At 41.9% G+C, this 26,372-nt stretch overlaps 1 protein-coding gene across 7 annotated transcripts in view; it reads left to right on the top strand.

Moving 5' to 3' along the window:
- Positions 1 to 4,417: 4,417 nt before the first annotated feature.
- LOC140094619 (CTD small phosphatase-like protein 3) overlaps positions 4,418 to 26,372 on the top strand; it is a 34,206-nt gene continuing 12,251 nt past the window's right edge. For 2 of the 7 annotated variants that reach the window (XM_072126574.1, XM_072126568.1), the window contains exons 1-6: positions 6,173 to 6,295; positions 11,090 to 11,305; positions 21,084 to 21,204; positions 21,533 to 21,658; positions 22,262 to 22,367; positions 22,446 to 22,557. In XM_072126574.1, coding sequence (XP_071982675.1) covers positions 11,147 to 11,305; positions 21,084 to 21,204; positions 21,533 to 21,658; positions 22,262 to 22,367; positions 22,446 to 22,557 — 624 coding nt within the window. In that variant the 5' untranslated portion in view covers positions 6,173 to 6,295; positions 11,090 to 11,146. Of the gene's footprint in view, positions 4,486 to 5,726; positions 5,823 to 6,104; positions 6,296 to 11,089; positions 11,306 to 21,083; positions 21,205 to 21,532; positions 21,659 to 22,261; positions 22,368 to 22,445; positions 22,558 to 26,372 lie in introns of those variants that run through there. The other 5 variants (XM_072126572.1, XM_072126570.1, XM_072126569.1 and 2 more) reach the window with 5 other exon arrangements.

Here is a 26,372-nt window from a genome sequence, read left to right as displayed (position 1 = left end):
CACAACATTGGGGATGGAGATGTCTACTTTCTATTTTATTCTCTGTTCACCTGCTGCTAAGCTGTGCAAGTCAATAGGACCCTCAGTAATATGAAATTGAGGATCTATACTTAGGAGAGGTCATCAATATTTACAATTTTTCTGGGTTTCGCATTTTAACCCCTCAGTGACAACCCATACAGGTTTCTACATCGGTCACTAAGGGGCTTCCGTCAGCCTAACCTAAGCTCTGCATGGGCCCCCCATGCAGGGAAGAGCAGTGCCCCGGCTGTCTTATGACAACTGGGACCCTGCTCTAAGAGTCCCGTTCCGGCTGTTAACCTGTTCGATCTCGTGGTCATTGCTGTGACCGCGGGATCGATGTACCTACAGAGAAAAATGCAATGAAATGTCTGAATCAACGCTTTTTTGACGTTTTGCAACACAAAAAACATAATAAAAAGTGATCAAAAAGTTGCACAGCCCCCAAAATGGTAGCAATGAAAATGTCACTGCATCCCGGAAAAAATGAGACCATAGCTAACTCCGTACTCCTAAGTATAAAAAAGTTATTGGAGTATGAATATGGTAAAGGTAATAATTTTTTGGGGGTACATAAGTTCTTAATTTTCTGTAAAATCTATTAACACCTTATAAAACCTATTTAAATTTGGTATCCCTGTGATCATACCAAAGCAGAGAATATATTACAGATGCCATTTGGAATGTAAAGTGAAAGACATAGGGGCAGATTTATCAAGTGTCTGAAAGTCAGAATATTTCCAGTTGCCCATGGCAACCAATCACAGCTCAGCTTTCATTTTACCAGTGCTCATGAATATTTTAAAGGGGAGCTGTGATTGGTTGCCATGGGCAACTGGAAATATTCTGACTTTCAGACAGCTTGATAAATCTGCTCCATAAAAACAGAGCCCACAAGAAAATTGAGCAAAAGCAGTTTCTTGACAATTTTACCCCATTTTGAATTGTATTTCCACTTCCCAGTACACAGCATAGAATATAAAATACTGTTGCTAGGAAGTACGATTTGTTATGCAGAAAATAAGCCCTCATACAGCTCTGTATATAAAAAATAAAAATAAAAAAGTTATTTATTTTTTTAAAGAAGGGAGCGGTTAACAGAAAGTAAAATGGAAAAAGCCCATCAGTGGCAAGGGATTAATATGCCCCCTATACCACATGATAAAAAGTTTACAAATTCTCTGGGATAAAAGTTTTTGGTACCTGAGGCCACATTCAGCCATCATGACGCAGGGATTTACCCACTGGGGTAGACCCTATGACCTCCATCACTTGTGGCAGTGCATGAGCAGCAGGAGAATCTGCAATGGTCCGGCTGTGCCACTCAGAAGGGTCCCTGTCTAAGCTGAAGCAAAAGTAGGAGGTTCTTATTTTCATATTTTTAAAAGTTTTTATACATTTTCTTCTTACTATTCTTTCAGGCTCTCTAAGGTGCTTGAACCCAAGGGGTTCTGATTACTTATATACTATGCTATAATATAACTGTCTTGCAGTACAAAACTGCCTCTCCATTGCAGGGTGACAGTCAGTGGTGTAACTGGGAGAGGCAGGGCCCCATAGTAAACTTCTGAACAGGGCCCAACTTACCCCTTAAAAAATATACATACTCTGTGTACACACCATATACCCAGACATGCAGCATATATACATTACATATGCATGTACATTTAGAGGATATACACATCACAAATACAATAATAAAGAATATTAACATGAAATACCCCAGATGTCCCTGACACTGTAGGCCCTATAGCAGCTGCTTTGGCTGCTACCACTGTAGTTTTGTCCCTGGTTACACAACTAAGAACCAATCAATACCCATCAATGACATCACCGAGGACACCAATCTGCACCAATATGGCGGTTGATAGGAATACAGCAGAAACATGCCCTGTAAGGAAAGGGCCCAGCCTATGAATCCTCTCCATACACCCTCAACATAATTGATCAATCATTAAAGGGTTAGGAATCAAAATTGTTCCTTTTCTCTGCACTGAGATTTAAAACAAAGCGTTAAAGATATGCTACCCTTCCATATGATATCATTAAAGCCTAACTGTAAAGTTTCTTGACACAAATAGCTGGAGAGAGCCTTTGACAACAATTCCAATGATACATGTATAATGCTTCTGGCTTCTTCCTATCCTGACACATAGGACTAATAGATATATAGCTATCTGTAAAAACCCTCTCAGCTTTTCTTGAAGTGGGTGGGACTTCTTGGTTGTGACCAAGAAGTCATTGCTCAGGGCAATGATATCAACAAAAACACTCAGAGCATTCACATGAACGTTCACAAATAATTCAAATCACCCCCATTCCCTATAACTGATATAAAAATAAACAAACAAATAAAATCATAAACATGGTAGGTATCACCGTTTACCAAAAGTCCAGAACTTACATAAAATTATTATTATTACATAAAAATGGTTATTTCAGGTAGTGAACCCAGTAACAAAAAATAGCGTCCAAATGTCCGAAATGGCTCTTTGCCCACATTTAATAAAAAGGGTCATACAGTGCCAAAAATGGTAGCAATACAAATGTCATCACATTCCGCAAAAAAAATTACACCATACACACACAGCTACTTAACAGCAAAGTATGTAGAACTTATTGGTTTCAGGATAGGAGAAAAAGGGAAGAATTATTTTTTGTAATTAAGGTTTTCACCTTTTAAAATCTATTAATGCATAATAAAAACTACATACATTTGCTAAAGGTGTCATATGGAGCTAAATTGGAGGCCATAAAAACTGTGGGGGAGAGTTCTCATGTGCAGGCGTTTGATAGCCGCCAGGCCCCCAACTTATCTCGCCGGATACATCAAGCGCAACTTGGCATAGTTTTGTGTAAAAACATACTGTGAATGCAAATTAATAAATGTAATAAGTGTATATGAACACAGTTATTGCCTTGTGCTGGCTGTCTTAGGTCATTGACCTCTGAAAAGAATAGACATTGTACAACTCTTTGAATGACAGCTGTAGCTGGACTCTGCAAGGACACTTCCCCCTCACTAGACAATCTTTATATTTAGTTGCACATTCTAGCTTTATCAACAGCTTTATGTAAAGGACATATATGGCATCATGTGTTCTCCTCCGTCATCAGTCACATGTGTATGTAGATTTTGTGGGGCTGTCCCAGGATTTCACTATAAATAATAAAGTTTATTTGAATGCTCTGGGGGGATGAAGGAAGAAAAAAATTTGTGGTAGAAACCTTTTGCCATTGGTCTTCTTTTTTTTTCCATAATTTGTTTTAGGTTTCCATTTTTTTTACGGATGTGAGAAGGTTTCAAATTTTAGTAGCAACTTTTCAAGATTTTCTTGAAATTTGAACAATGCGAAATTTTTGGTGACCAATTCAGTTTGGAAGTCCCCTTTAAAGGCTTTTGTACTATATACCCCCACAGGCAACACCATTTCAGCCTATTCAAATCAGCATTTGAGAAGTCTGATAACCCTATAATTATTTTTCCGGAAGCAAACAAAAATGAATTGGAAATTTTGAAATTAAAATTTTTGATTACGATTTTTCTCAATTAGCCCTATGGACACATTCAGAAGGTATTTGAGATAAATATACATCCCAAAATTTATTCCCTGCTTCTTCTGAGTATGGTAATACCAGACATGTGGATGTCAACTGCTGTTTCGTCGCACAGCGATGTCCAAAACAGAATTCATACAATTGGGTTTTTGGAAGGCCAATTTGGCTGCAAATGTTTCGTGATGCCACAGTGTAATTGAAGAGCCCCTGAAGTAACAGTACGATAAAAAAAACAAAGATGTCACCATTTCGGAAGCTAGAACCCTCAATGAATTTATCTGGGGTTGTGGTGAGCATTTTAAACACCAACATGCTGGACAAAATCTTGTGCAAAGTAAATAAAAATGCGTTTTTATCTCAAAAATGTAATTTTAGTGCCTAATATATTGTGCCCAACCTATGACACTTAGAGAAAGGAAGGAGCGAGATGTTGCTTTTGTTGCTCCGTTTCACACGTTTGGATTTAGAGTGCCATGCAGGGCCCGTGAGGTACGAGTGCAACAGGAATAGGAGAAATTATACCATTTTGGAAACTAGACCCCTCAAAGAATTTATCTGGGGTTGGGGTGAGCATTTTAACCCCCAACATGTTGGCATGTAGAATTAAAAGTTATATTTTAAAGAGCATTAAAGGGTTTAAACGGCCGAGTGGCCCTATTCTGAAAAGGCTCTGAAGTTGACTCGAATGAGGGGGCGTGGCTAGCCTAGGAGAGGTGGTACCACCACACATGTCTGCTAAAGAGATGAAGCATGTGTAGAAGATGTTCTCCTTCCATCACACGGGCCATTACCATGTGATGGTGGATCTGGTGCAGTTCAAAGGTGACCTGGCACAGGCAGACACATGTTATAACCATGCATCCCCTGCATGCAGCTCCAGGATCAAGGTACAAGGAGAACACTGAGGTAATCATGTTTCTTTTTAATATCATTTGCTTCTGGCGGCATCACTGTAACTACTAGCTACTGGGGGCATAACTGTGACTTCTGGGTACTGGCGGGATCATTGTGCTCTGGAGGCATCACCGTGACTACTGACTACTGGGGGAATCTATGTGACTACTGACTACTGGAAGCATCACTGTGACTATTGGGGACATTATTGTGGCTAAAGGGAACATCACTGTGACTGCTGGCTACTGCGGGCATTATTTTGGCTACAGGGAGCATCACTATGACCAATGGCAACTGATGGCATCACTGTGAATAATGGCTACTGTGGAAATCACAATTAATGCTGGCACTGTGACTACGCGGCGCATTATTGTGTCTACTAGGTGGCATTACTGTGGCGATTGCCTACTGGGGACAACTCTGTGACTAATGGCACCTGGGGCATCACTGTGACTACTGGTGGCAGGTATTAAGACTTCTGGCAACTGGGGGCAGGCACTGAGACAATTGGCTACTGCGGCCTATGTGAGAGGACTGGTACTATATTGGCCACTGTGTGGGAGCACTGGTACTGGTACTATATTGTCTACTGTATGTTGGAATTGTTGGTTTCTTGCACAGTGCACTAAGACATAGGCCGCGGTCACACGTACCGCTAGGCATCCGTTCATAACGCGACGCTATCGCACAGGGGGAGGTCCTCGGCTCGAACGCACATGCGTTTCCAGAGAAACGCATGCGATCGGCTCAACAACGCATGTGCGTTCAGGCCGAGGACCTCCCCCTGTGCGCTAGCGTAGCTTTATGACGGACGCCTAGCGGTACGTGTGACAGCGGCCATACAACTGACTACTTAAGGTAGAGAGGCTGTGGTTACAAATCTGCTCCCAGAGTTAAATAAGGGAAATACAGCTATTATGCAGTCCATATCTACAGACTGAAAGGGGTTGGCAGCACACGTGGCATTTTGAACCCGTTTTTTGGTCCGTTTTTTGCAAAACGCATTAATTTTTCTGTTTTTGTCATTTTTTCCCAATTACCATAATTATCATAATTGGGGAAAAACAGACAAAAACTTAAAAAAAAACCTTTGCGTTGTTAAAAAACTGATGCATTTTTTAACACCTGCTTAAAAAACGGCCTAAAAATGGGTTCAAAATGCCATGTGTGCTTCTGGCCTTCGGGGGGAAGCGATGAGGGGAGGAGATATGGGGAACATGAGAGTTTTTTTCTTATTTGAAATTGATGCATTGATTGATGCATGATGGAGCAGTTTCCTGAGGGTGGGGGGATCTACTCCTCACTTGCCACTCCCATGGGACTAGGGCCACAGTTCTCCATACAGAAAGGTAAACTTTCATCTCACTTATCTTTTTTTGGAAAAGCCAGTACAATGTGTATACTATTCTTTATGGGGGCATGGGGGAGCCAGAAAAAGGCCTCCTGATGACAAGTTCCCTTTAAGTTAACACATGTTAACATTGTGTTAACATGTGTTTTGTAAACTAATGCAATTAGGTTACTGTAATCAGGCAAATCTACACTTCTCAGCTGTTTTATTGCGTTTATAACAATTGTGTTGATGCCACATGTGAACGTGCCTATATAAGTTCTTATCATTTATGATCTGCACCTGATTTTGGCTTCAGAATCTGCAACAGAAAAGCTTCATGTGTCAGTTCACCCTAACAAGAGTTCAATGAGTTAACCCTGGTGAGAATGGTTAGTAATTATTGTTGGTTGGATGGAGTCAAAAGAAACAATTCCATTTGCTGAATTGGTCTAAGCAGTTTGAAGTGTCTGGGTTTAGCTTTGTTCTATGGTAAGACATTTATAGCTCGCATTACGTGTGTTTAATGTGGCTTATTGCACAACAATGATTTCAAACATCATGTTGTTTATATCCCAATATTGAAGCTGTGACACTTCAGTATTTCCATCATGTAAATTCAGCTGCATGTTTTCTTCTAGTAAGTCTCCCATTGCTAAAAGCTTTTGCATTACATAGATTTTTAAGCCACATGTGAAACCTGCAGCCAAACTTGACATATTGTGCTTAATACTCATAATGTTGTGTTTCAAAAGCCAATATTTATCTGGAATGTGTTAATGCAGACGTAGCGCTTTGTCTGCGCTTGCAAACGCAGACAAAGTCGCACCCACCGGGGCGGGCCTCCGCCCTATCGCATTGGCGTTTCTATGGAAAAGCCTGCGATCGGAAACGAGCCACCAGTGTTTCGCGTTAAATTAACGCAAAACACCGGCGGCTCGTTCCCGATCGCAGGCGTTTCCATAGAAACGCTGATGCGATCGAGCCAAGGCCCGTCCCGGTGGGCGCGACTTTGTCTGCGTTTGCAAGCGCAGACAAAGCGCCCTGTGTGGCGCCGGCCTTAGGGGGAAGACACACGTGGCGTTTTTAGTGCATTTTCAGATCGTAAAAAACGCATGCGTTTTTAACAGGTTTGACCAATTATCTTAATTCAAACTGGTCAAAAACGCATGCGTTTTCAAAAAACGCATACGTTTTTCAAAAACACATGCGTTTTTTAGCCCGCGGTCACATGTACCGCTAGACGTCCGTTCATAACGCGACGCTAGCGCACAGGGGGAGGTTCTCGGCCCAAACGCACATGCGTTTCCAGAGAAACGCATGCAATCGGCTTAACAATCGCATGCGTTTCCCTGGAAACGCATGTGCGTTTGGGCCGAGGACCTCCCCCTGTGCGCTGCTCTATGGAGCAGTCTCCATAAAGGTTAATGGGGCCTGGAGCATTTCAGGTTTAATTTGCATAATTTTTAAAGCCCCTTTTTTCTTAAAAACAGAGGGGTTATACTAAAAGAGCTGATCCTGCCAGAGGTGGCACACACCAGTATGTAAGTGTGCTTGGTTTATAATCCTGCATCCTGGTGGAAAATGTCCTTTAAGGGCGCTGTCACACGTTGCGTTTGCAAACGCAGACGCAGACCAAACCACGCCCACCGGGCGGTCCGCGGTCCAATCGCATCGGCGTTTCTCTATGTTTCTATTGAAAACGCCGATGCGATTGGACCGCGGACCGCCCGGTGGGCGCGGTTTGGTCTGCGTCTGCATTTGCAAACGCAACGTGTGACAGCGCCCTAAATGTTAGCCCCTTGGTAAACTGGTGGAAATTCTGTCTAGCTCTTCCACTCTACCATTAGGAATCCTACCTCAGTTAGGCCAGCGGCACACCTGGTGTTTTGAACCCGTTTTTAAGCAGTCCATTAAAAACACATCCGTTTTATTTAAGATAATTGGTAAAACCGGTCAAAAACGGATACATTTTCAAAAAATGCATGCGTTTTTTTAACTGTCTGCTTAAAAACGGCCCAAAAACGGGTTCAAAACGCCACGTGTGCCGTCGCCCTTAGGCTGCTGTCACACGATAGCATATGCATACAAACTTTATTATTGGGTAATATTGGGCTAAATTCCACTGTTGGCACTTTGTGATAGATATGTTGACTTTGGTTTGCAATTTGGGCACTCAGTCTCTAAAAGGTTCGCCACCACTTCTCTATAGTGTGACAACAGCTTAGAGGGGGCTTCCAACGAATAAAAGTTAGGTCCTATCCTGTGGATAGGACCTAACTTGTTGATCAGTGGGATCTCAGTGCAGAGACCCCCACAAATCACAAAAACGAAGGGTCCGTTGGACCTCTCGTCACTCTGTCAGGCTAATGGAGCAGACGGTCGTGCATGACCATTCTGCTCCATTAATCTCTATGGAGCTGGCAGAGATCAGTGAGCGCAGCGCTCAGCAATTTCCGTCAGCTCCATAGAGATTAATGGAGCCGCATGGCCATCTGCTCCATTAGGCTGAGCTGCAAGTGGTGCGACAGGGTACGTGGGACCCCATCAGAGCACTCGTTTTTGGGATCTGTGGGGTCTCAGCACTGAGACCCATACTGATCAGCAAATTAGGCTCTATCCCGTGGATGATGATGCTGTGGTTCTTAAAGGGGTTGTCCGAGTTCTAAAAAAAACTAAGGGTGGCCGGGAGGGCGCTGCTTAAAAAAAATAAAGTCCTACTTGCCTTCCGGTGCCCTCCGGTACTCAGCTTCCGGCCGGCCGCGGCCGGGCACGCCTACCCGTCCCTATTCAGAGTATTGTCAATGCGGGCCGGAAGGTTGTCGGGTCCGGCCGGAAGCTGAGTCCAGCGCTGCTCCGGCGGCCATGTTTGTTTACATGGATACCGGAGGGCACCGGAAGGAAAGTAGGACTTTATTTTTTTAAGCAGCGCCCTCCCGGCCACCCTTAGTTTTTTTTCAGAACTCGGACAACCCCTTTAACGCCTTAAGGATGCAGCCTGTTTGGTCACTATTGAATTTTTGGCAGGCCAATTTTGCTACAAATGATTTGTGGTGCCACAGTGTACTTGAAGAGCCCCTGAAGTACAGTACAATAAAAAAAAAACAAATGTCACCATTTAGGAAACTAGACCACTCAAATAAATTATCTAGGTCTGTAGTGTAAATGGTGCATAGAAAAAATTGTGTTAAAACTGGCATTTTGGTGCCTAATTTAATGTGCCCAACTCATGGCACTTTAGAAGAGGGGTGGTGTAAAAATTGCATTGTTTTCTCAAATGTGCCATAGTAGGAAGAAATGTATTCAGCCCAACTCATGCCACTGTGGATAATGGTACAATGTGTGATGTGGCCTCGCTTCCAGATGTACTAGCACTCCCCCCTTCCTGGTCTCTAAAAACAAACTGCGTGACTACCACTTCTTGAAATTCCAGGAAATTCCCCCCCCCCCCCCTTAAGCATTGTACAGTGCTATCTGCATGATGTACATGGGCAGCTTCTTGTACCACACCCTTGATTTATAACAAATAACATGTCATCATATGGCTGAAGTACCTGGTACGACAAATTCACCCCTCCCATGTACCTATTATAATCCAAAATACAGTCCAGCTTGGGGGATTCTGTACTCATACCTGTACAGGGGCAGGGGTGGTGGTATGCCCATGTATTGTTGTTAGTACAAGGACCTTTCTCTTGTCCTTGGGCACTTAAGCAGAAGTCCCAGGCACTTACTTCATTACTACAAAGCGCCTTTTCGGGGGTTCCTCACAGTCTTTGTGAGGATGAGGTGGACAAATAAAACGGACACTCGTCCTTACTAGCAAACTCCATGTGAGAGGCCATATAATTATATACCTCCAAGTCAGTATATGTCTTCTGGGACATGAGGGTGGGGGGGCAACGGACAACGCCGCCTCCTCCACGGTACACCTACTTCTCATAACAGTGCGGTTGTGGGGGATATGGAAAACGGACGATGGGGGTGGTGGTAATGGGGTGTTTTGGGGTACATTAAAGCGACAGATCACAACTCTCTTCAACAACATTATTATAGGTATTAAATGGATGGGTCTCCTGTCTTAAGAACTGCCTTTCTAAGGCCGCAATGACACAGTTTGTTTTGATTGCATTTAAAGATGCAATCCATAGGATTCCAACGTGATCACATGTTGAGATAACATTGCGTTTCCTTCATGTTTAGCAAATCATTACCTCGGCATGTGATCCAGGCGAGAGCCTTTAGATTAACATTTACACTCAGTGAAATTAGACTAAACTCCTGTCCACAGCTGTTAAATTGTGTTAAAATGCTATGTAAACTCCACGTCTAAACCTTAAAAACACATGTGACAGGTTTTTAAACACAAGCCTGTGGGCTTGAGGGTGCGTACACAAGTTCAGTTTTTCAGATGCAGTTTAAAGGGGTGTTCCCATCTGGGCATTCGCTTTTTTAATTTATTTGCCATATGTAAAAATTTCTTCATTTGGATGTTATTAAAAAAAAAATTTCCTGTGTGAAGATAATTTCTCATAAATGTAGCCATGTTGTCCCCTTAGAAACGAGATAGCTTCCTCGGATACGACCACCTCACATTTTGGCTGCAGTGGCCAGACATGGGCTATTGAGTCCTGCCTGACCACCTGGGTTCAGCTGTGGGACATGTAGTAACTCCCGGACATTTCATATACAAACACCCTTTGTGTCTTTGTACAATCACTCCAGCAGAGGTGGTCGTATGCAAGGACACAGTCTTGTTTCTAAGGGACCATATGACTACATTTATGAGAAATTACCTTCACACATTTACTTTTTTTTTTTAATAACATCTAATTGAAGAAATGTGTGTGTGTGTGTGTATATATATATATATATATATATATATATATATATATATATATAGATATAGATTAATGAAACTGAATGTCAATACTTAGATGAGAATACCCCTTTAAGCCAAAAGCAGGTGTCGATCATAATAGGTGAGAACATAATGGAAAGGTGCTGCTACTCCTCCTTTTTTTTCCCACTCCACTCCTGGTTTGGACATCAAAAACTGCACCAGAAAAACTGAACATGTGAACGCACCCTTAGGCAGGTGTATTGATTGTTATATGGGCTGATCATTGCCCTGGTACCTGTACTACCTGAGTTCCAATATACAGCAGCAGGTTCTGCAGGGAGGCAGTCCAGAATCCCGTACAGTGTTCTGTCTGGGAAATAAGGATGACTTGTTAACATTATTGGGTTTTATTTTATTTATTTGTCCTATGTAATTCTTTCTAGAATAAACATTCTACTGAGGAATTTCAGTGGTGAGGAATTTCTGGATGAAGCCTGGAGATGATTTTGAGGTCACGTAAAATTCCAGCCCGCCCTCCAAAAGAGCCTAATACTCCAAAGCGAAGAACAGAAAGCATCACCACCCTGACCCCGCAGTCCACGAGCAGGGGTCACCGAAGGGTAGGTGTTTATAAGCTCCCTGATAATTCAGAAGTGAGGGTAAGCAAATGAGGCAACAAATAGGGAACCATTCGTGGGTTGTCAAACATTGCATTCTTCTCACTAGAATGAAGCTGGAGAAAACGTTAATAGTCTGCCACACAAACACCAGACTAATATTATTACTTATATTATTATTGTTATTAATTCTCCACTTGTACTTTCTGTGTCACTGGCTGCATCTGAATATAGATTAGTTGGAAAGTAAAGACCTCAGTGTTCACATTTTATATACCTTGGATTACTCCTTTAAAGGGGTTTTGTACTCAAGATAACAAAATGGCTCATTCTCTAATTCACTATTACTAACAAAAATGAGATCTGGTGACTGTGGAGGCCATTTGAGTACAGTGAACTCATTGTCATGTTCAAGAAACCAGTCTGAGATGATTCCAGCTTTATGACATGGCGCATTATCCTGCTGAAAGTAGCCATCAGATGTTGGGTACATTGTGGTCATAAAGGGATGGACATGGACAGCAACAATACTCAGGTAGGCAGTGGTGTTGCAACGATGCTCAATTGGTACCAAGGGGCCCAAAGAGTGCCAAGAAAATATTTCCCACACCATGACACCACCACCACCAGCCTGAACTGTTGATACAAGGCAGGATGGATCCATGCTTTCATGTTGTTGTAGCCTCAGTTTCCTGTTCTTAGCTGAAAGGAGTGGCACCCGGTGTGGTCTTCTGCTGCTGTAGCCCATCTGCCTCAAAGTTCGACGTACTGTGCGTTCAGAGATGCTCTTCTGCCTACCTTGGTTGTAACGGGTGGAGATTTGAGTCACTGTTGCCTTTCTTTCAGCTCGAACCAGTCTGCTCATTCTCCTCTGACCTCTGGCATCAACAAGGCATTTCCGCCCACAGAACTGCCGCTCACTGGATGGTTTTTCTTTTTCGGACCATTCTCTGTAAACCCTAGAGATGGTTGTGCGTGAAAATCCCAGTAGATCAGCAGTTTCTGAAATACTCAGACCTGCCCTTCTGGCACCAACAACCATGCCACGTTCAAAGGCACTCAAATCACCTTTCTTCCCCATACTGATGCTCAGTTTGAACTGCAGGAGATTGTCTTGACCATGTCTACATGCCTAAATGCACTGAGTTGCCGCCATGTGATTGGCTGATTAGAAATTAAGTGTTAACGAGCAGTTGGACAGGTGTACCTAATAAAGTGGCCGGTGAGTGTATATACGGCCGATATGCGTCCCCCATACACTTCTATGAGCTGACGGCATTGTACGGGACATGTCCTATCTTTTCCCGTATTACGGCGCCGTGGCCCATATGTTCCTATGGAGAGGGGCGGGGGTGAGCAGCGCTCACCTCCTCCTCCTCTCCCCGCGCTGCCGTGTGCCCGCCGTGATATGGGGTGAAGGGTAAAAAATTTTTTTTATTGTGTACACATCACTAGGGGATTCCAATTTGACATAGCTCCTAAGTACAGTTGAACACCCAATGCTTAAAGGGGTTTGCAAATTCTCAAACAGGTCGCAAATTTGGTGCCAACATCCTGATGTTGGTCCATACTTAAACATTTGCCTCCAATTTTAAAAAGATGTACACTATTCATGGCGTCATATAGTAAATGAGATGTATTCATTTTAATACTTCAATTGGAGCATTGCATTTGTAGTACTTGAACAATTGGACTTTATATCTACCAGCAGGATCCAGGATTGCAAACCAAGCACACTTACATGCTGGTGTGTGCCCCCTCTGGCAGGTTCTGCTCTAGTTTATTATGCCCTTTTTTATGACAAAGGCTTTAAAAATGATGAGTCTGAGGGGCTTTGGGCTCAATTAACAGCTATGGAGCCCAGAGCCCCTCAGGCTCATTTGGATCCTGCCAGAGAGGGCACTTACTAGCATATAAGTGTGCTTGGTTTACAATCTTTGATCCTGGTTGTAGATTTCCATTCATTTGAAATTCAAGATTTTTGCCATTTTATAGATGCATGTGAAATTGTCAGTTTTAAGACCTTATACCATTACTAGGCTCAAAATTAGAAAAGTCATTAGCGATATGTTACTGTGCATGGCAAAATTTTATTTAGAAAGGGGCTCATTCACACAAATGTTTATGGCATCTTATTCACAGCTCCCATCTGAGGTCTAATGAGTATGATCACAGTGCAGCAGGGAACTATACATGCATTGTGTCACACCTCACCAAGAGTGAGGCAATCGGCAAATTGGAGAGCAGGTCCTATTATTGTCCGATTTCCTGCGGGCCAATTAGTTCCAATGGATATGGGCAGGGTGAACAGTGCTGTCAACGTGGCCAAAACAGACCACAAACAGGTGATAACTTTCCCCTGTCTGCTGTCCATATTACACAGTCGTGTGCATGTAGCTAGTGTTCTCACTACATTGTAACTGAAACCTGTGAACATTGCCAAATAGGATTAAATTATTTTCTGTCTATAATGTTTTAAAAGACAGTCTCGGTAATGAAAGATTCTTTGGTGTATCCATGACATGTCAGCCGGGGCCCAGAATACCAGTGTGGCTGGCTGGTGCGACCTTGGGTACTCTATGGTCACGGTGCTTGGTATTGGGAATGGAGGATGGGCCTACAGCCTGGCAGGTTTCCAGCAGGTGGTGTGTGCAAGAAAAATGGAGAGCGTGGCTGATGGAATAAGTTTCTCCTTGAGGTATGTAGAGGGATGCCTGGGTGATGAAGGATGGTGAGTCTGTGATGGTGACCATCCTGATCCAGGGATATCACGGAGGCACATTGTGCAAGTACCGTATTCTATTTACTGCTGATCCATGTATCCCATTTCTTAGTAAAACTCTGGTATCTATTAGTTGAAATGGCTAGTCTGGATTGATACCAAAAGTTTTTGTTCATGCCAATTCTTAAATCCTTAATAGAGGGAACTCTTTGAGAAGGCCAGTTTGCTGCAATTTATACTCTGGTCACAATTAAAAAGAGCAAGTTTAGAGGAAGGAGAGGTCAACTAAACCCCAAGGTAGGGCAATCTGTTATCAACCCAGCTGAATGGGCAGCTTGCTTTAAGGGCTTCTTTTTTTGTTTTATTGGTAAGACTGTGACTTGGACTCATTAATCTTATAATATGAGATTTAACACCTTGAAGGAATTCAGTGTAGAAGACATGGCATAGATGTGTTCGGGTTTGACATAATTAGTATTACTTTGTCTGCAAATAAGCCAATGCGATGTTCGTTAGGGCATAGAGTAATTCCATTGTAATCATTCAGATTTCTTATTTTCTCACGGGAATCCATAATTAGAACAAAAATCATTGGTGAAAGTAGGAATCCTTGTCTTGTCCCGTTTGTTACCCGATATATTTCAGACAGGAAGCCTGATGTGGAAATTTCTCAATGTCCAGGAAAAGGAGCAGAGAAGCCTTCTACATCCCTTCACATAAGCCACAAGGTCTATGAATTTCCGTGTGCCATCCACTGTCTATAAATTTATTTATTTTTTTTATAAATCCCATCTGATCAGATTTAACCAAGTTGGGGAGAATGTAAATCAACCTGTTGAAATTGAGTTTGGCTAGGAGTTTGGATTCTCCATTAGTAGGGAGATTGGTGGAAAGAGTCCGCTGATTTTCCTGCTTTAGGGAGAGTAACTATTAGGGCTTGGGACATTCATGGGTCTAATTGGCCTTTTTGCAGGGTGTGGTTATAGACTTGAATCAAATGGGGGACTATAGTCGTAATTTTTTTTTATAATATTCGTTAGTCTGTCCATGGTGATTTATTAGACTTCAGTTTTCAAATACAGATGTAGATTTTGCTAGCAGAGGAAGTTCTGTTTAACTCATTCAATTGGTTGTGCCTTATTTGGGGTAGGTCCAGTGTGGCAAGAAATTGGTCTATTAATTCCTGTGCAGGCTGGGGAGTGTTGATGTCATGTTTCGGTTTATATAGGTCTTGGTAATACTTTGCAAATGTATTTTTTTGTGGGTTTGTGACTTTCTCTTTTGTAGTATAAAAAAGGCATCTTGGATTTGGCCAGCCTATTTTTAAAGCTATTAGCTAGGACTTTACTGGCTTTATTTCCCTGTGAGTAGAAAAGTTTTATTCACCTCATATTATACTCCTATTTAAAGCTAAGCATTTGGTATAAAAGGTGTCTAGTAGATCTCAGTTTGTCTATTATGTGTTTGGTGGGTTTTATCGTGATTTGCAATTCTAAGTAATTTTCCCCTTCATCACGACGACACCATCAGAGAGATGGGGATCTGCCCTCCAGGGACAGGAAACCTGAGCATAAAGAGGCTCCTCCTTTCCCTCCTTAGTTTTTGTTTCCTGTCCTTGGAAGGAGACCTGGGCACGCTGTGATGAAGTTTTGTCCCTGCAGTATCTTGCATACACTCTTGTAGGGAGGAGGGTGGGACATCGTGAGTTTGGAATACTTACAAATTACGGTCACGAGTGGCATTAGTGGGTCGAAAAGACTGGTCCGAAGATGTGAGCGTCACGCTCGGTGAGGAAGCTCTATCCCGCAACGGGTGCTGGAGCCTCCATAGAGCTGGGTATCGGCTCTGGAGGCGGACATGGAGAGAGCGCATCAGGCACATGCGCCGGATGTGGCAAAATGCGTCACTTGCAGTATCAAGTCTCTAGTGTGTGAAGCGGCACTCGGAGGAAAAGAAAAGCCGGGTGGAGCTCAGGGTTCACTAGCCCTCCACCTGATTCGGTTCTATAAAGAAACAAGTAGTTGTTCTTTAGAATTTCTTCTTTCTGGATCTTCCTACAACCCGACTGGAAATAAGTCTGGGAAACGCCCACTTGCTTCTTGGCGGGCTTTTTAAAGGAGAGTGCTGTTCTCTGCAGTTTTTAGTTTTATCATGGCTGACAACCGTAAACTCCCTGAGACACCCAGGATTCCAGCCCCAGTAACTATACTGGAGGGCGGTGAGTAATGTGTTCCTTCTATATTCATTCTTAATGGGTGTTTTTTCTGCATATCTTGGGGAGAAGAGGTGCCTAAGAAAGCGACTCGCAGGAGGGATTGTAGAGTTTGTGGTCATAAACTGCCTACTGGTTATGAGAAGGCCACTTGTAATAGCTGTATTGGCAAGATTCTGACTGAAGAATCCTCCCTTTGGATTGAATCACTAAGTGTAGTTAGGGCGGAAGTATAGAAAGCCAAGTAGGTGACGATTCCTAGCCCATTTCCTCTCACACCAGAACAGCCTGGTACCTATGCAGCAATTTATGTCACAGAGAATTCGGGGTCAAAGGAAGAAGGGTACGCTTCTATTAGCAAATCACCCTCTTTGATGTCAGAAACAGCATCTGGGACATCCGTTATTTAGCATTGATCACTCTGATCGCCTTCTCAAACTCGTCAGGATGACCATGAATACTGAGGATAAGAGAGAACCTAGATCTATCCAGGATATCCTGTTTGAGGTGTTGAAAGAGACTATAGGATGGATGTGATGGGTTCCTCTTCTCTATCTTTTGGGAGAAAGATCTTCTCCTCGGTTGTGTGATATCTGGGGATTGGTTCAGTGTGAAAAATTCTTTAAGGTGTTTGGTAACGGTTTGAACATGGGAGTCATTATTGAAAATTTAATTTAGTCTCTATGGTGCGTAAGGGAGGGTGTTAAATTTTTCTGAAATGGAGATTGATACTGGGGTATGGTCAGACCATGTGATAACCCCTATTGTGGCCTTGCTCACTCTTTGCAAGAGCCATTTGTCTGTTACTATAAAGGCAATTCTACTATAGGATTTAAGGGGGTTAGAGAAGAACATAAAGTCCCTTTCTTCATTGAGGGGTTGAGGATGGTGGTTGAAAGATCATCATATAGAAATGTGCCTGTGAATCTTTCTGGTAATGCATTCTGCACAGATGATCATGTCCCTTTGTTCCACGTCGAGGAGTAATATCGCAAAAAAAGTCAGTCAGAAATTAAATTTCAGGAATACCTCAAAAGTGGATGTTGTTTCTACAAGAGCGATCTTCTAGATCAGCCAATTTGAACACAATACCAATGTATGTTTTGTGAAATCCTCCTTTTTTTTTTTTTTTCCCCAAGGTGCAAAGTGCTTTCTTCTATACTCCTTATTTCTCAGTGCAGACTTAATGTCTTGCTGTAGTGTTTCCCTCATTTCTCCCATCATTGCTCTCAGACTTGCTTCACTAATAAAGTGTTCGTGTTATGAGGGGATGGAGGTAGCGCATGCATGGTGATGGTTGTTAGAGAAATCTCTCTAGCTCTGATGTAATGTGGGCCCAAATTATTGAATATTACGAGCTGCTCGGAGAATCAGTCACACCTTCACATGTGTTTGAGACGATTCCAACTTTATTTAGATAGCAGAGAGTTCTTATAGGTTTTTGAAACAAAGAAACTTTACTGGGCATGCGTCACATTTCTTTCCCTTGGACAGGATGTAAAATGATCTGTGTGAGCAGGGGATGGTACTATGCACAGATGCGTTTTCTAACAATAGAGGTGTAGAAAAGGAAAATGGAAGGCACATAGGAAAATGCATTCTGTTCCCTCAAATGACCCTGCCAAGCGATGTTACAGGGAGACTGGTATAGAAGGTTTTTCTAATTTCCAGGGCTGGTGGGTTGGTTTGCTTTTGTGGCAGCCATAAGAGTCCTTACCGGAGCCTGCTGAGGAGATAGGAGATGCGGGTGCCTTTGCACACTTGTTCCAGCACCATTTTGGATTTTACCTGCCAGAGAGAAGTCTGCCATTTTTGCCTTTTGTCCATCTCTGTCACCCTTAAGACATGGCGGCTGTGTGGCTTGATATAATTGCCATCACAGTGACATTGCAGCAGTCTGAGAGCTGCTTTACAGAGTCTGGTTGGAGCTCAGGGCATGCCCCCCTTCCAGATTATCTTATAAACTTATTTTTCACAAAAATGCAGTGGCAGGACAGGGGGTATGTTATATTTATCTACCATCAGGTAATCGGATGGTAGTCGTCTTTTAGCCATTTTTGACCCTTGCACGGTGTTCAGTACTAGTTTTATTTTAAAGTGGGGAATGTCCACAACTGGAGATTTACACGGTTAACCTCTTAAAGCCCCTGGGCTTTGTTCGGAATTCAGTTTCTATTTTTTGTTTCCCCAACCAAAAAATCCATAACTTTTCAAGAACAACAAATTGTCCTTCCTAGTGACGTTATTTATTCCATGCAGTGCCCTTGAAAAAACTTTTCTATACTTTGGTGTATGGAGCTGTGTAAGGTGTAATTTTTTGTGGGTCTAAATGTAATTTTCTTTGCTACCTTTTTGGGGACTGCAAGACCTTTTTTGATTTTTATTACAAATTTTATATGATGCAAAATGGCAAAACAGTTGTGATTCTGACAATAAGGCCCTATTTTCTATTATGGGGTTCACCCCAAGTATTACCATTTTTTATATTTGGGACAGGGCAATAAAATCTAGCATTTCCCTGCATTAGGAGGAACCCAGAGCCAACCGCCCTAGTATATGGTCTCACAAGCGGTTTCAGGATCTCTTCTCGGTACTCAATGGCAATCGGGTTACCTCTGGCAAGCACATGGAGGGCTGTGTGGCCCTCCAAAGAAATGCCACCCCCACACCATTACTGACCTACTACCAAACTGGTCATGTTGACAAGCAGAAGATTGCTCTCCACGGCATCTCCAGATTCTGTCGCATACTATCAGCTGTGAAGAGCTCAGGGCACCAGTGGTGAATTTGCCGATTGAGATGTTCTCTGAAAAATGCCAAACACCCTGCCCAGTGTTGGCCTGTGAGCACAACCCCATCTGTACCTTCATACCATCCTCAAGGAGTATGTTTATAACCATTTGTGCAGACACATGAACATTTGTGGACTGCTAGAGATCATTTTGAAGGGCTCTGTGCCCCTCCTGTTCCTCCTTGCACAAAGGCAGAGGTAGTGTTCCTCCTATGGCCCCCTCTTCATCTCCTGGTGTACAGGCCTGTCTCTTGGTAGTGCCTCCAGCCTCTTTACACTACACTGGCAGACACAGCAAACCACCTTGCCATAGCATGCATCGATGTTCTATTCTGGCATGAACTGCACTACCAGAGCCACATCAATGGGTTGTAGAGTCCGTCTCATACTACCACAAGTGTGAAAGCACCACCAACATTAAAAATTGACCAAACTTTAGCCAGAAAGTATAGGTACCGAGAAGTGGTCTGTGGTCCCCACCTGCAGAACCACCTGTTGTCTATTCCATTAGCACAACAGCATGTGAAATTGATTGTCAATGTTAATTGTTGCTTCCTAAGTAGAGCGTTTTAAATTTCAAATAAATCAAATTTCTGAGAAGTTTTGTGTTAAATGTTTCCTTTTAAACTTTTACTACATAGTCTGCTCAAACCCCCCCCCCCCTTTCCCTGGATCACATATAAAAATATGAAAAACTGTGAAAATCATGTTATTCCTAGCCGTGAACACCGTAATGGAAAACTCCCAAATCTTTACTTTTTATTTTCAAATATTTATGGATGACAAAATGCTGAAAAAGTGATCAAATGGTCATATAAGTCCCAAATTGATATAAATGAAAGCATCAGTGTGTCCAGCAAAAAAAAAGACATCTTACTCAGTCCATAGACCGAAGTATGAAAAATTTATTGGCCTTAGAACTAGCAAAAGATTTTAATTTTTTAACAAAGTTTTATTCACTGAAAAAACCAAGTGCCTTACAATGAAACGGGCTAAACAGAGACCCCTCTCAGGGGGAACATCACAAGTCAGTTTTGTTGGATACACAGGCAAAAGAAACTTATAATTTGCAACAAGATGCCCTGTGATTTGAGCTGCTACCACTCCCCTGGTGGAAGCATTGGTAGTGACGTGACATCACACGAGAGGCGTGGGAGAGGGAGGTCCAAGGGCGAACATAATTGGCAGCCCGCAGCGTGTCAAGCATCAACATCAAGAGGAACGTGGATGAGCATTTGTAGATGTTTTTTAAATAGAGTTCCTTTTTAATTTTAATTCTATTAAAACATAACATCTAAATTTGGTATCCCTGTCATCGTACTGACCCACAGAAAAAAGGAGAGATGTCATTTGTAGTGCACATTGAAATCCGTAAAAACAGAGCTCATAAGAAAATGGCGTAAATGCGGTTTTTGGCAATTTCACTCTAGCTTTCCAGTCCACAGCATGGAATATTAAAAATTACAATTTGTCCCACAGGTAACAAGCCCTCAAATTTGTTTTTATTTTTGCTCTCCTCGCTTTTTATTATTCCTTTTACAAACAAAAACAGTGCTTGAGGTGTTAAAAATAAAATTTAAAAAACCTATACATATTGGTCACCCTAATCTTAATTACCTATAGAGGAAAATATAGTTTTTTTATTCAAACAGTGACAACTTTGGGCACAACTTTTAAACCAAAATTATGGCCAGCATTATTGGTCCATCCTCCCACAGAAAGGGTTAATAAAATTTTTTAAATGGCTCAAGGAATTGCGGACCTATCAGACACTTATTTTGCAGACCAAATGCAACTGAACACTTTCAACCTGTTCAGTATCATTTCAGCATGTGACACTTGGGCAGTTTTAACAATGGGGTGCCATTGTATCAGCATCTGTGGATGCAAGTAGCACAGCACAATCTTCCTACTATTACTCTTCTCCTGTATTTATGTTTTTTCTTTAAGGGCCCAATAATGTGTTCTAATATCCCTGCATCATAAATTACTATGATGTGGTGGGTTAGGTTACAAATTGCAGCCATCAAGTGGAATTTTCACAGCTATATGTCATATCTTGGCCAAGTCAAACACCTTGTTGGTTATTTTTTAGGTACAGATGAAATCGCCTACTCTGCATAATGTAACTGCCCAGGATAATGCTGCAACACCATCAAGCAAAAGACACAACTTTCTACGGACGCGTCATTTGCAAGATTGTTTTGAAGATGAAGGTGAAAACCTAGTTCATTTCATTGTCTAGTTTATATTCAACATGTGCAAAAGTATTTTAAAATCCCTCCATGGGATTTAATCAAATAGGCTTCAAACACCTTTCTGTAAAATGCAATCTTGAAACATGTCATATGTTTAATATATGGGCAAACATTAACTTTAGTATTTATTTGCTCAGTATACACATAGTTTAATATAGTATTTGTTTCACAAAGGAGTAAAATTGATGTAGCCAAGAACTATACCACTCATGCAGGAGAATGAAAATCAAAAAGAGCTGGATAACCACTAAGTTTGCAAGTGTAAGTGTTGTAAATTTGCTTACAGACCTTCAAACACCACAAAGAAATCGACCAGTAAGAGTTCATTTCCAGCTGGATAAATATTCTCTGGAAAAGCCTGGTATGTCCAGCCCGCTTATTTGCCCCTACTCGCCTCACGTCAGCAGAGCTAGTAAGTAATGCATTGCTTCTACCTACAGTACAAACTTATCCTGGAATTCTATATTAGTTTGTCTGTTCCATGTCCACCTATACTAAACGTTAGTAGTAACTCTGCACTACCTTGACCCCAACATTGGCTAAAAGATAACAGTGGATGAGCTCCTGGTGATATACAGGTGCTTAACTGTATAAAAACATTGTCTAAACATGTTGGGTACCAAAGTGGATACATCTTTACTAAGGTCTTGTATGATTATATATATTTCACTTCAATATCTGATTTTATATCATGGATGGCGAAGTAGATGCTTATACATTTAAACCGTCAATAACTTTCAATAATCAATAGAGCAATAGTGAATTGAGGAAATATTTTAATTTCTTAATGCAATAATGTCTAAATCTCTACTTATCCACTCTCCTCCCCCCTCCTGCAGACCGTAGAGCTCCCCTGCTTCAGAACAGTATATGAGCCATTGTTATCAATGATCTATATCCTTTATCCTTTTATGTATTTGTTGTTTTTGAAATTCATTAGCTCAGTGGTTAATCTAATACACATTCCTTGCAGTACATCATGTGTCTAATGATCATTTTTTCCTGGTATTTTTAGAAGGTTTTAGTCCATCAAACCATACTGAAATGCACCAAAATAGCATGTCAGACTTCCCATATTTTAGCCACCTCCCTGAAGAAGAAATCGGAGAGGATTTTAATCCGTGAGTTTGAACTGTGAATTTGTGATTTGTAGTATTACTTTGTACCATAGTGACGGTTAACGAGTTCTTTCATTTCAGTTACAAGTTTATATGCAGGGCCCAAGCTGCATCGGGTAACATGCGACAGCGGAAGAATGAGATCCCATTTAAAACTCGCAGCGCTCCTGAGAGTACTCTGGTGTTGGACTTGGTAAGATATGTTTTTTTCTTATTGGTCTGTCTGCATCACAGCATAGTTCAGTTTTAGTCTTGATTTTCTAAATATTGAATTACATTGAGTCTACCACCTCTCCCACGTCATATAAACTTTTGGCACTGTGGTATAAAGCAACTCTACAATACGTACCAGCATACTTGTAAGTAGTTTAGAGCTTTTAAGAAAATGCAGTTTGGTGTAAACAAAAGGATTTTCTCTGTTTTGCAAGTAATCCGCTGCCTGGTCAGTGGAAATGGCTGCCTCTCAAAAAATCTTGCATGTGTAAGGCCATTTTGGAGACCTACATATGTGCTTATGAACTACGTACATTTTACAGAGTCCATTTGGCTTCCTTACCTATTTTATTTTATGCTACTAGATAAAATGGTAACATGCCTAAACACTCCCCCCGGTGAATGAATATCCCCTCCTGTTAAAATCTATTGCAGCTGTAGCCAGTCCTGATAGACTCCTCATAGGTGACATTTATTCTCCATTAGGCACAAAATTTCCTAAATATTTCTATTGACAATACCTTATTGATGGCAAATTTTTCCCCCAGGTGTCTTCCCCACTCTGTGCTTTTAAAAAAAAATTATATACCCCTTGAAAAACTACACTGTGCATCACAACAGACATTGTAACTCCTCAATATAATCTATACTACTTCCCCCGATTAAATTATAGCACCTCCTCAATTAAATAATTTGCATATTTGTAGATTTTTCCTTACACCTCCACAATAGCACTTGACAGGAGGGATTCCCAGCCTCTCCAAGGACAGGAAACGACTTAGAATCTATTCAAAGGGGTCCCTCAGCCTTGTTTCTCAGTTGTTTGCATCAGGTCTGGAAGGCTGCCGCTGGGTCCTGCGCAGGTGGGGGAGGCGGGGCTATTGGGGGTTCGGGGCTTGTCCTCCCTCCCCTTCCTGGCTGTGAGTCCCTCCTGGAGGGCAGGCGGGGCCAGAGTGGGCAGACCACAGTCTTCCTGCGAGTATAGGCCAATACCTCCCTGCAGCAGGGAATCCTTGGCTTGGCTAGATGCTGATATCTTATGGCAGGCGACTGTGTTCCACAGTGGAATGGATCCAACCGAAGATGATGACCTGCGATGACGCCACACACCGGGCAGGAAATTTGAAATTACTTAAAGACCCAACATTCTAGGTAATGTGGTATGTTATACTGATTCCAGGTAGAATGTCTGTGACATAAGTTGATGCCAGCATATCTGTGGAGCCCCCTGAAACCCCTGCTCAGGTATGTCCCTCCTCCTTAAAGGGATGGGGGAAAAAAAGAAACCTTTTTATATATGCGCACATGTGTATATACATAAACTCACCGGCCACTTTATTAGATACACCATGCTAGTAACGGGTTGGACCCCCTTTTGCCTTCAGAACTGCCTCAATTCTTCGTGGCATAGATTCAACAAGTTGCTGGAAGCATTCCTCAGAGATTTTGGTCCATATTGACATGATGGAATCACACAGTTGCCGCAGATTTTTCGGCTGCACATCCATGATGCGAATCTCCCGTTCCACCACATCCCAAAGATGCTCTATTGGATTGAGATCTGGTGACTGTGGAAGCTATTTGAGTACAGTGAACTCATTGTCATGTTCAAGAAACCAGTCTGAGATGATTCCAGCTTTATGACATGGCGTATTATCCTGCTGAAAGTAGCCATCAGATGTCTGGCACCAACAACCATGCCACGTTCAAAGGCACTCAAATCACCTTTCTTCCCCATACTGATGCTCGGTTTGAACTGCAGGAGATTGTCTTGACCATGTGTACATGCCTAAATGCACGGAGTTGTTGCCATGTGATTGGCTGATTAGAAATTAAGTGTTAACGAGCAGTTGGACAGGTGTACCTAAAAAAGTGGCCAGTGAGTGTATATCTGTGAGAAATATCAATATGTCCTTATCGTATCTTTTTCTGCATTTAGAGTCCAAAAAATGCGGAATTTGCAAGAAATCGCTTTCATCCTCATATAAGAAGGCTTTGTGTTCCAAATCTATGGAGTGTGTGATATCGGACAAAACTCTCTCTCTCTCTTCTTACCACACTTAAGAAATTCATCAAAGATGAAGTTGGTGTAGCAGTGGGGAAACGGAAGGAATCTCCCAAACTACCTACTTGTGCCGCAGGCTTAATAGAAATACCCTCAGAATAATGAATCCTATTTCCTTAAACAAGGGGGCAATCCTTTCCCAAGATGAAGATGAATTAGAACTGATTGCAGGGCAATCGCTATGTCATATGGAAGATACGGACGAAATTCTTGGGGCAGTGAGAACTACTATGAATCTGGAAGATCCAGTGGAACCACTTTCCGTACAGGACCGTATGTTTCAAGAATTAGGAGATAAGAAGTCCAAGGTATTTCCAGTTCTTGGAAACGTACAAGGACTCGTCTCTAAAGAATGGAGAGACCCAGAGAAAAGAGCTTCCATTACTGAAAACTTCAAGCGCTAATAACCATTCTCTGAAGAGGATGCTATTATCTGAAACAAAATACCAAAAGTGAACACCCCTATTGTGGGCATTTCAAAAAAAGCATCTCTCCCTTTTGAAGATACTGGGCTCCTTTTAAAGATCCTATGGATAAGAAGGCGTCAACCTGTACTACTAAATCAATGTCTATGTGGCTTTATGGGAGCATCTCTCGGCAGGAACACCAAGAGAATACATTATTGCATCTTTAACATTATTAAAGAAAGTGGCTAATTGTGTGGCAGATGCATCACCGGATCTTACCAAGTTGTCAGCCAGACGAGCAGCCCTTGCAAATTCAACACGAAGATGCATATGGATGTGCACATGGTCAATGGATACAGGCTCTAAAATAAGCTGGTAGGAATACCCTGCGAAGGTGATCCCCAATCAAGTCTGGATGATATTTTAGAAAAGGCCTTCAAGAAGAAATTTTATAACCAAAGTTAAGTCCTTTCGTGACCAAAGGAAAATTCAAACTGATACCAGGAATAAGGATACTTAAACAACATGCCAGCCATATAGAAACAAAATTAGAAATATCTTTAACAAACCATCCACCAGTAAGCAAAATCCACAATGATGCCAGTATTCCAGTGGGAGGCAGCCTGGTCAAGTTTTTCCAGGTCTGGCAGGAGATCGTCACCATGAATCCTGGTTCTCATCAGTCAAGGTTATAATTTGGAATCCCCCACCCCAGAACAGATTTTAGCCCCCCACAGAACAGATTTTTGATTGATACAACTGCCTCCAGAAGAACATTGATTTCTGGTAAACGTCGTCTCATCCCTCTTATGCAAGAATGTGGTATGCAGAGTTCCATAACAACAAGAAAAGAGGGGATTTTGCTCTTCAATGTTCCTGAGGAAAAAAACAAACGGGGCTTTGAGATCTATAATCACTTTGAAGCAGTTGAACCAATATGAAAAAAGTTCTTGTACAAATAATCATATAGCAATTACAGTGATATATGCATCATAGATACAGTATATTTTATACAAATTAACATTTCCCACCCCCACCCCAGGTTTGAACTTCTCACCTAATTGACATAATCACTTAAACTTCTGTAGTTCCTAGCACCCATATTATGCTATTTGTGCACCTAGTATGCTGCAAAAAAATCTAAATGGAAACGATAAAGTCAACTAATTGTTTAATAAAGATCTGCAAGATGCATATTATCACATTCCAATTCACAAGAATTCTTAGAGGTTTATACGATTTGCAAAGAAGGGACAGTACAGCACTTCCAGTTTCGGGTACTTCAGCAGCCCCAAGGATATTCACCAAGGTGATGGCGGAAGT

Source organism: Engystomops pustulosus, chromosome 1 (assembly GCF_040894005.1).
Source record: "Engystomops pustulosus chromosome 1, aEngPut4.maternal, whole genome shotgun sequence".
Classification (NCBI taxonomy): Eukaryota; Metazoa; Chordata; class Amphibia; order Anura; family Leptodactylidae; genus Engystomops; species Engystomops pustulosus.
Note: the sequence above shows the minus strand (reverse complement) of the source record. Positions and strands in the feature narration are given on the sequence as shown.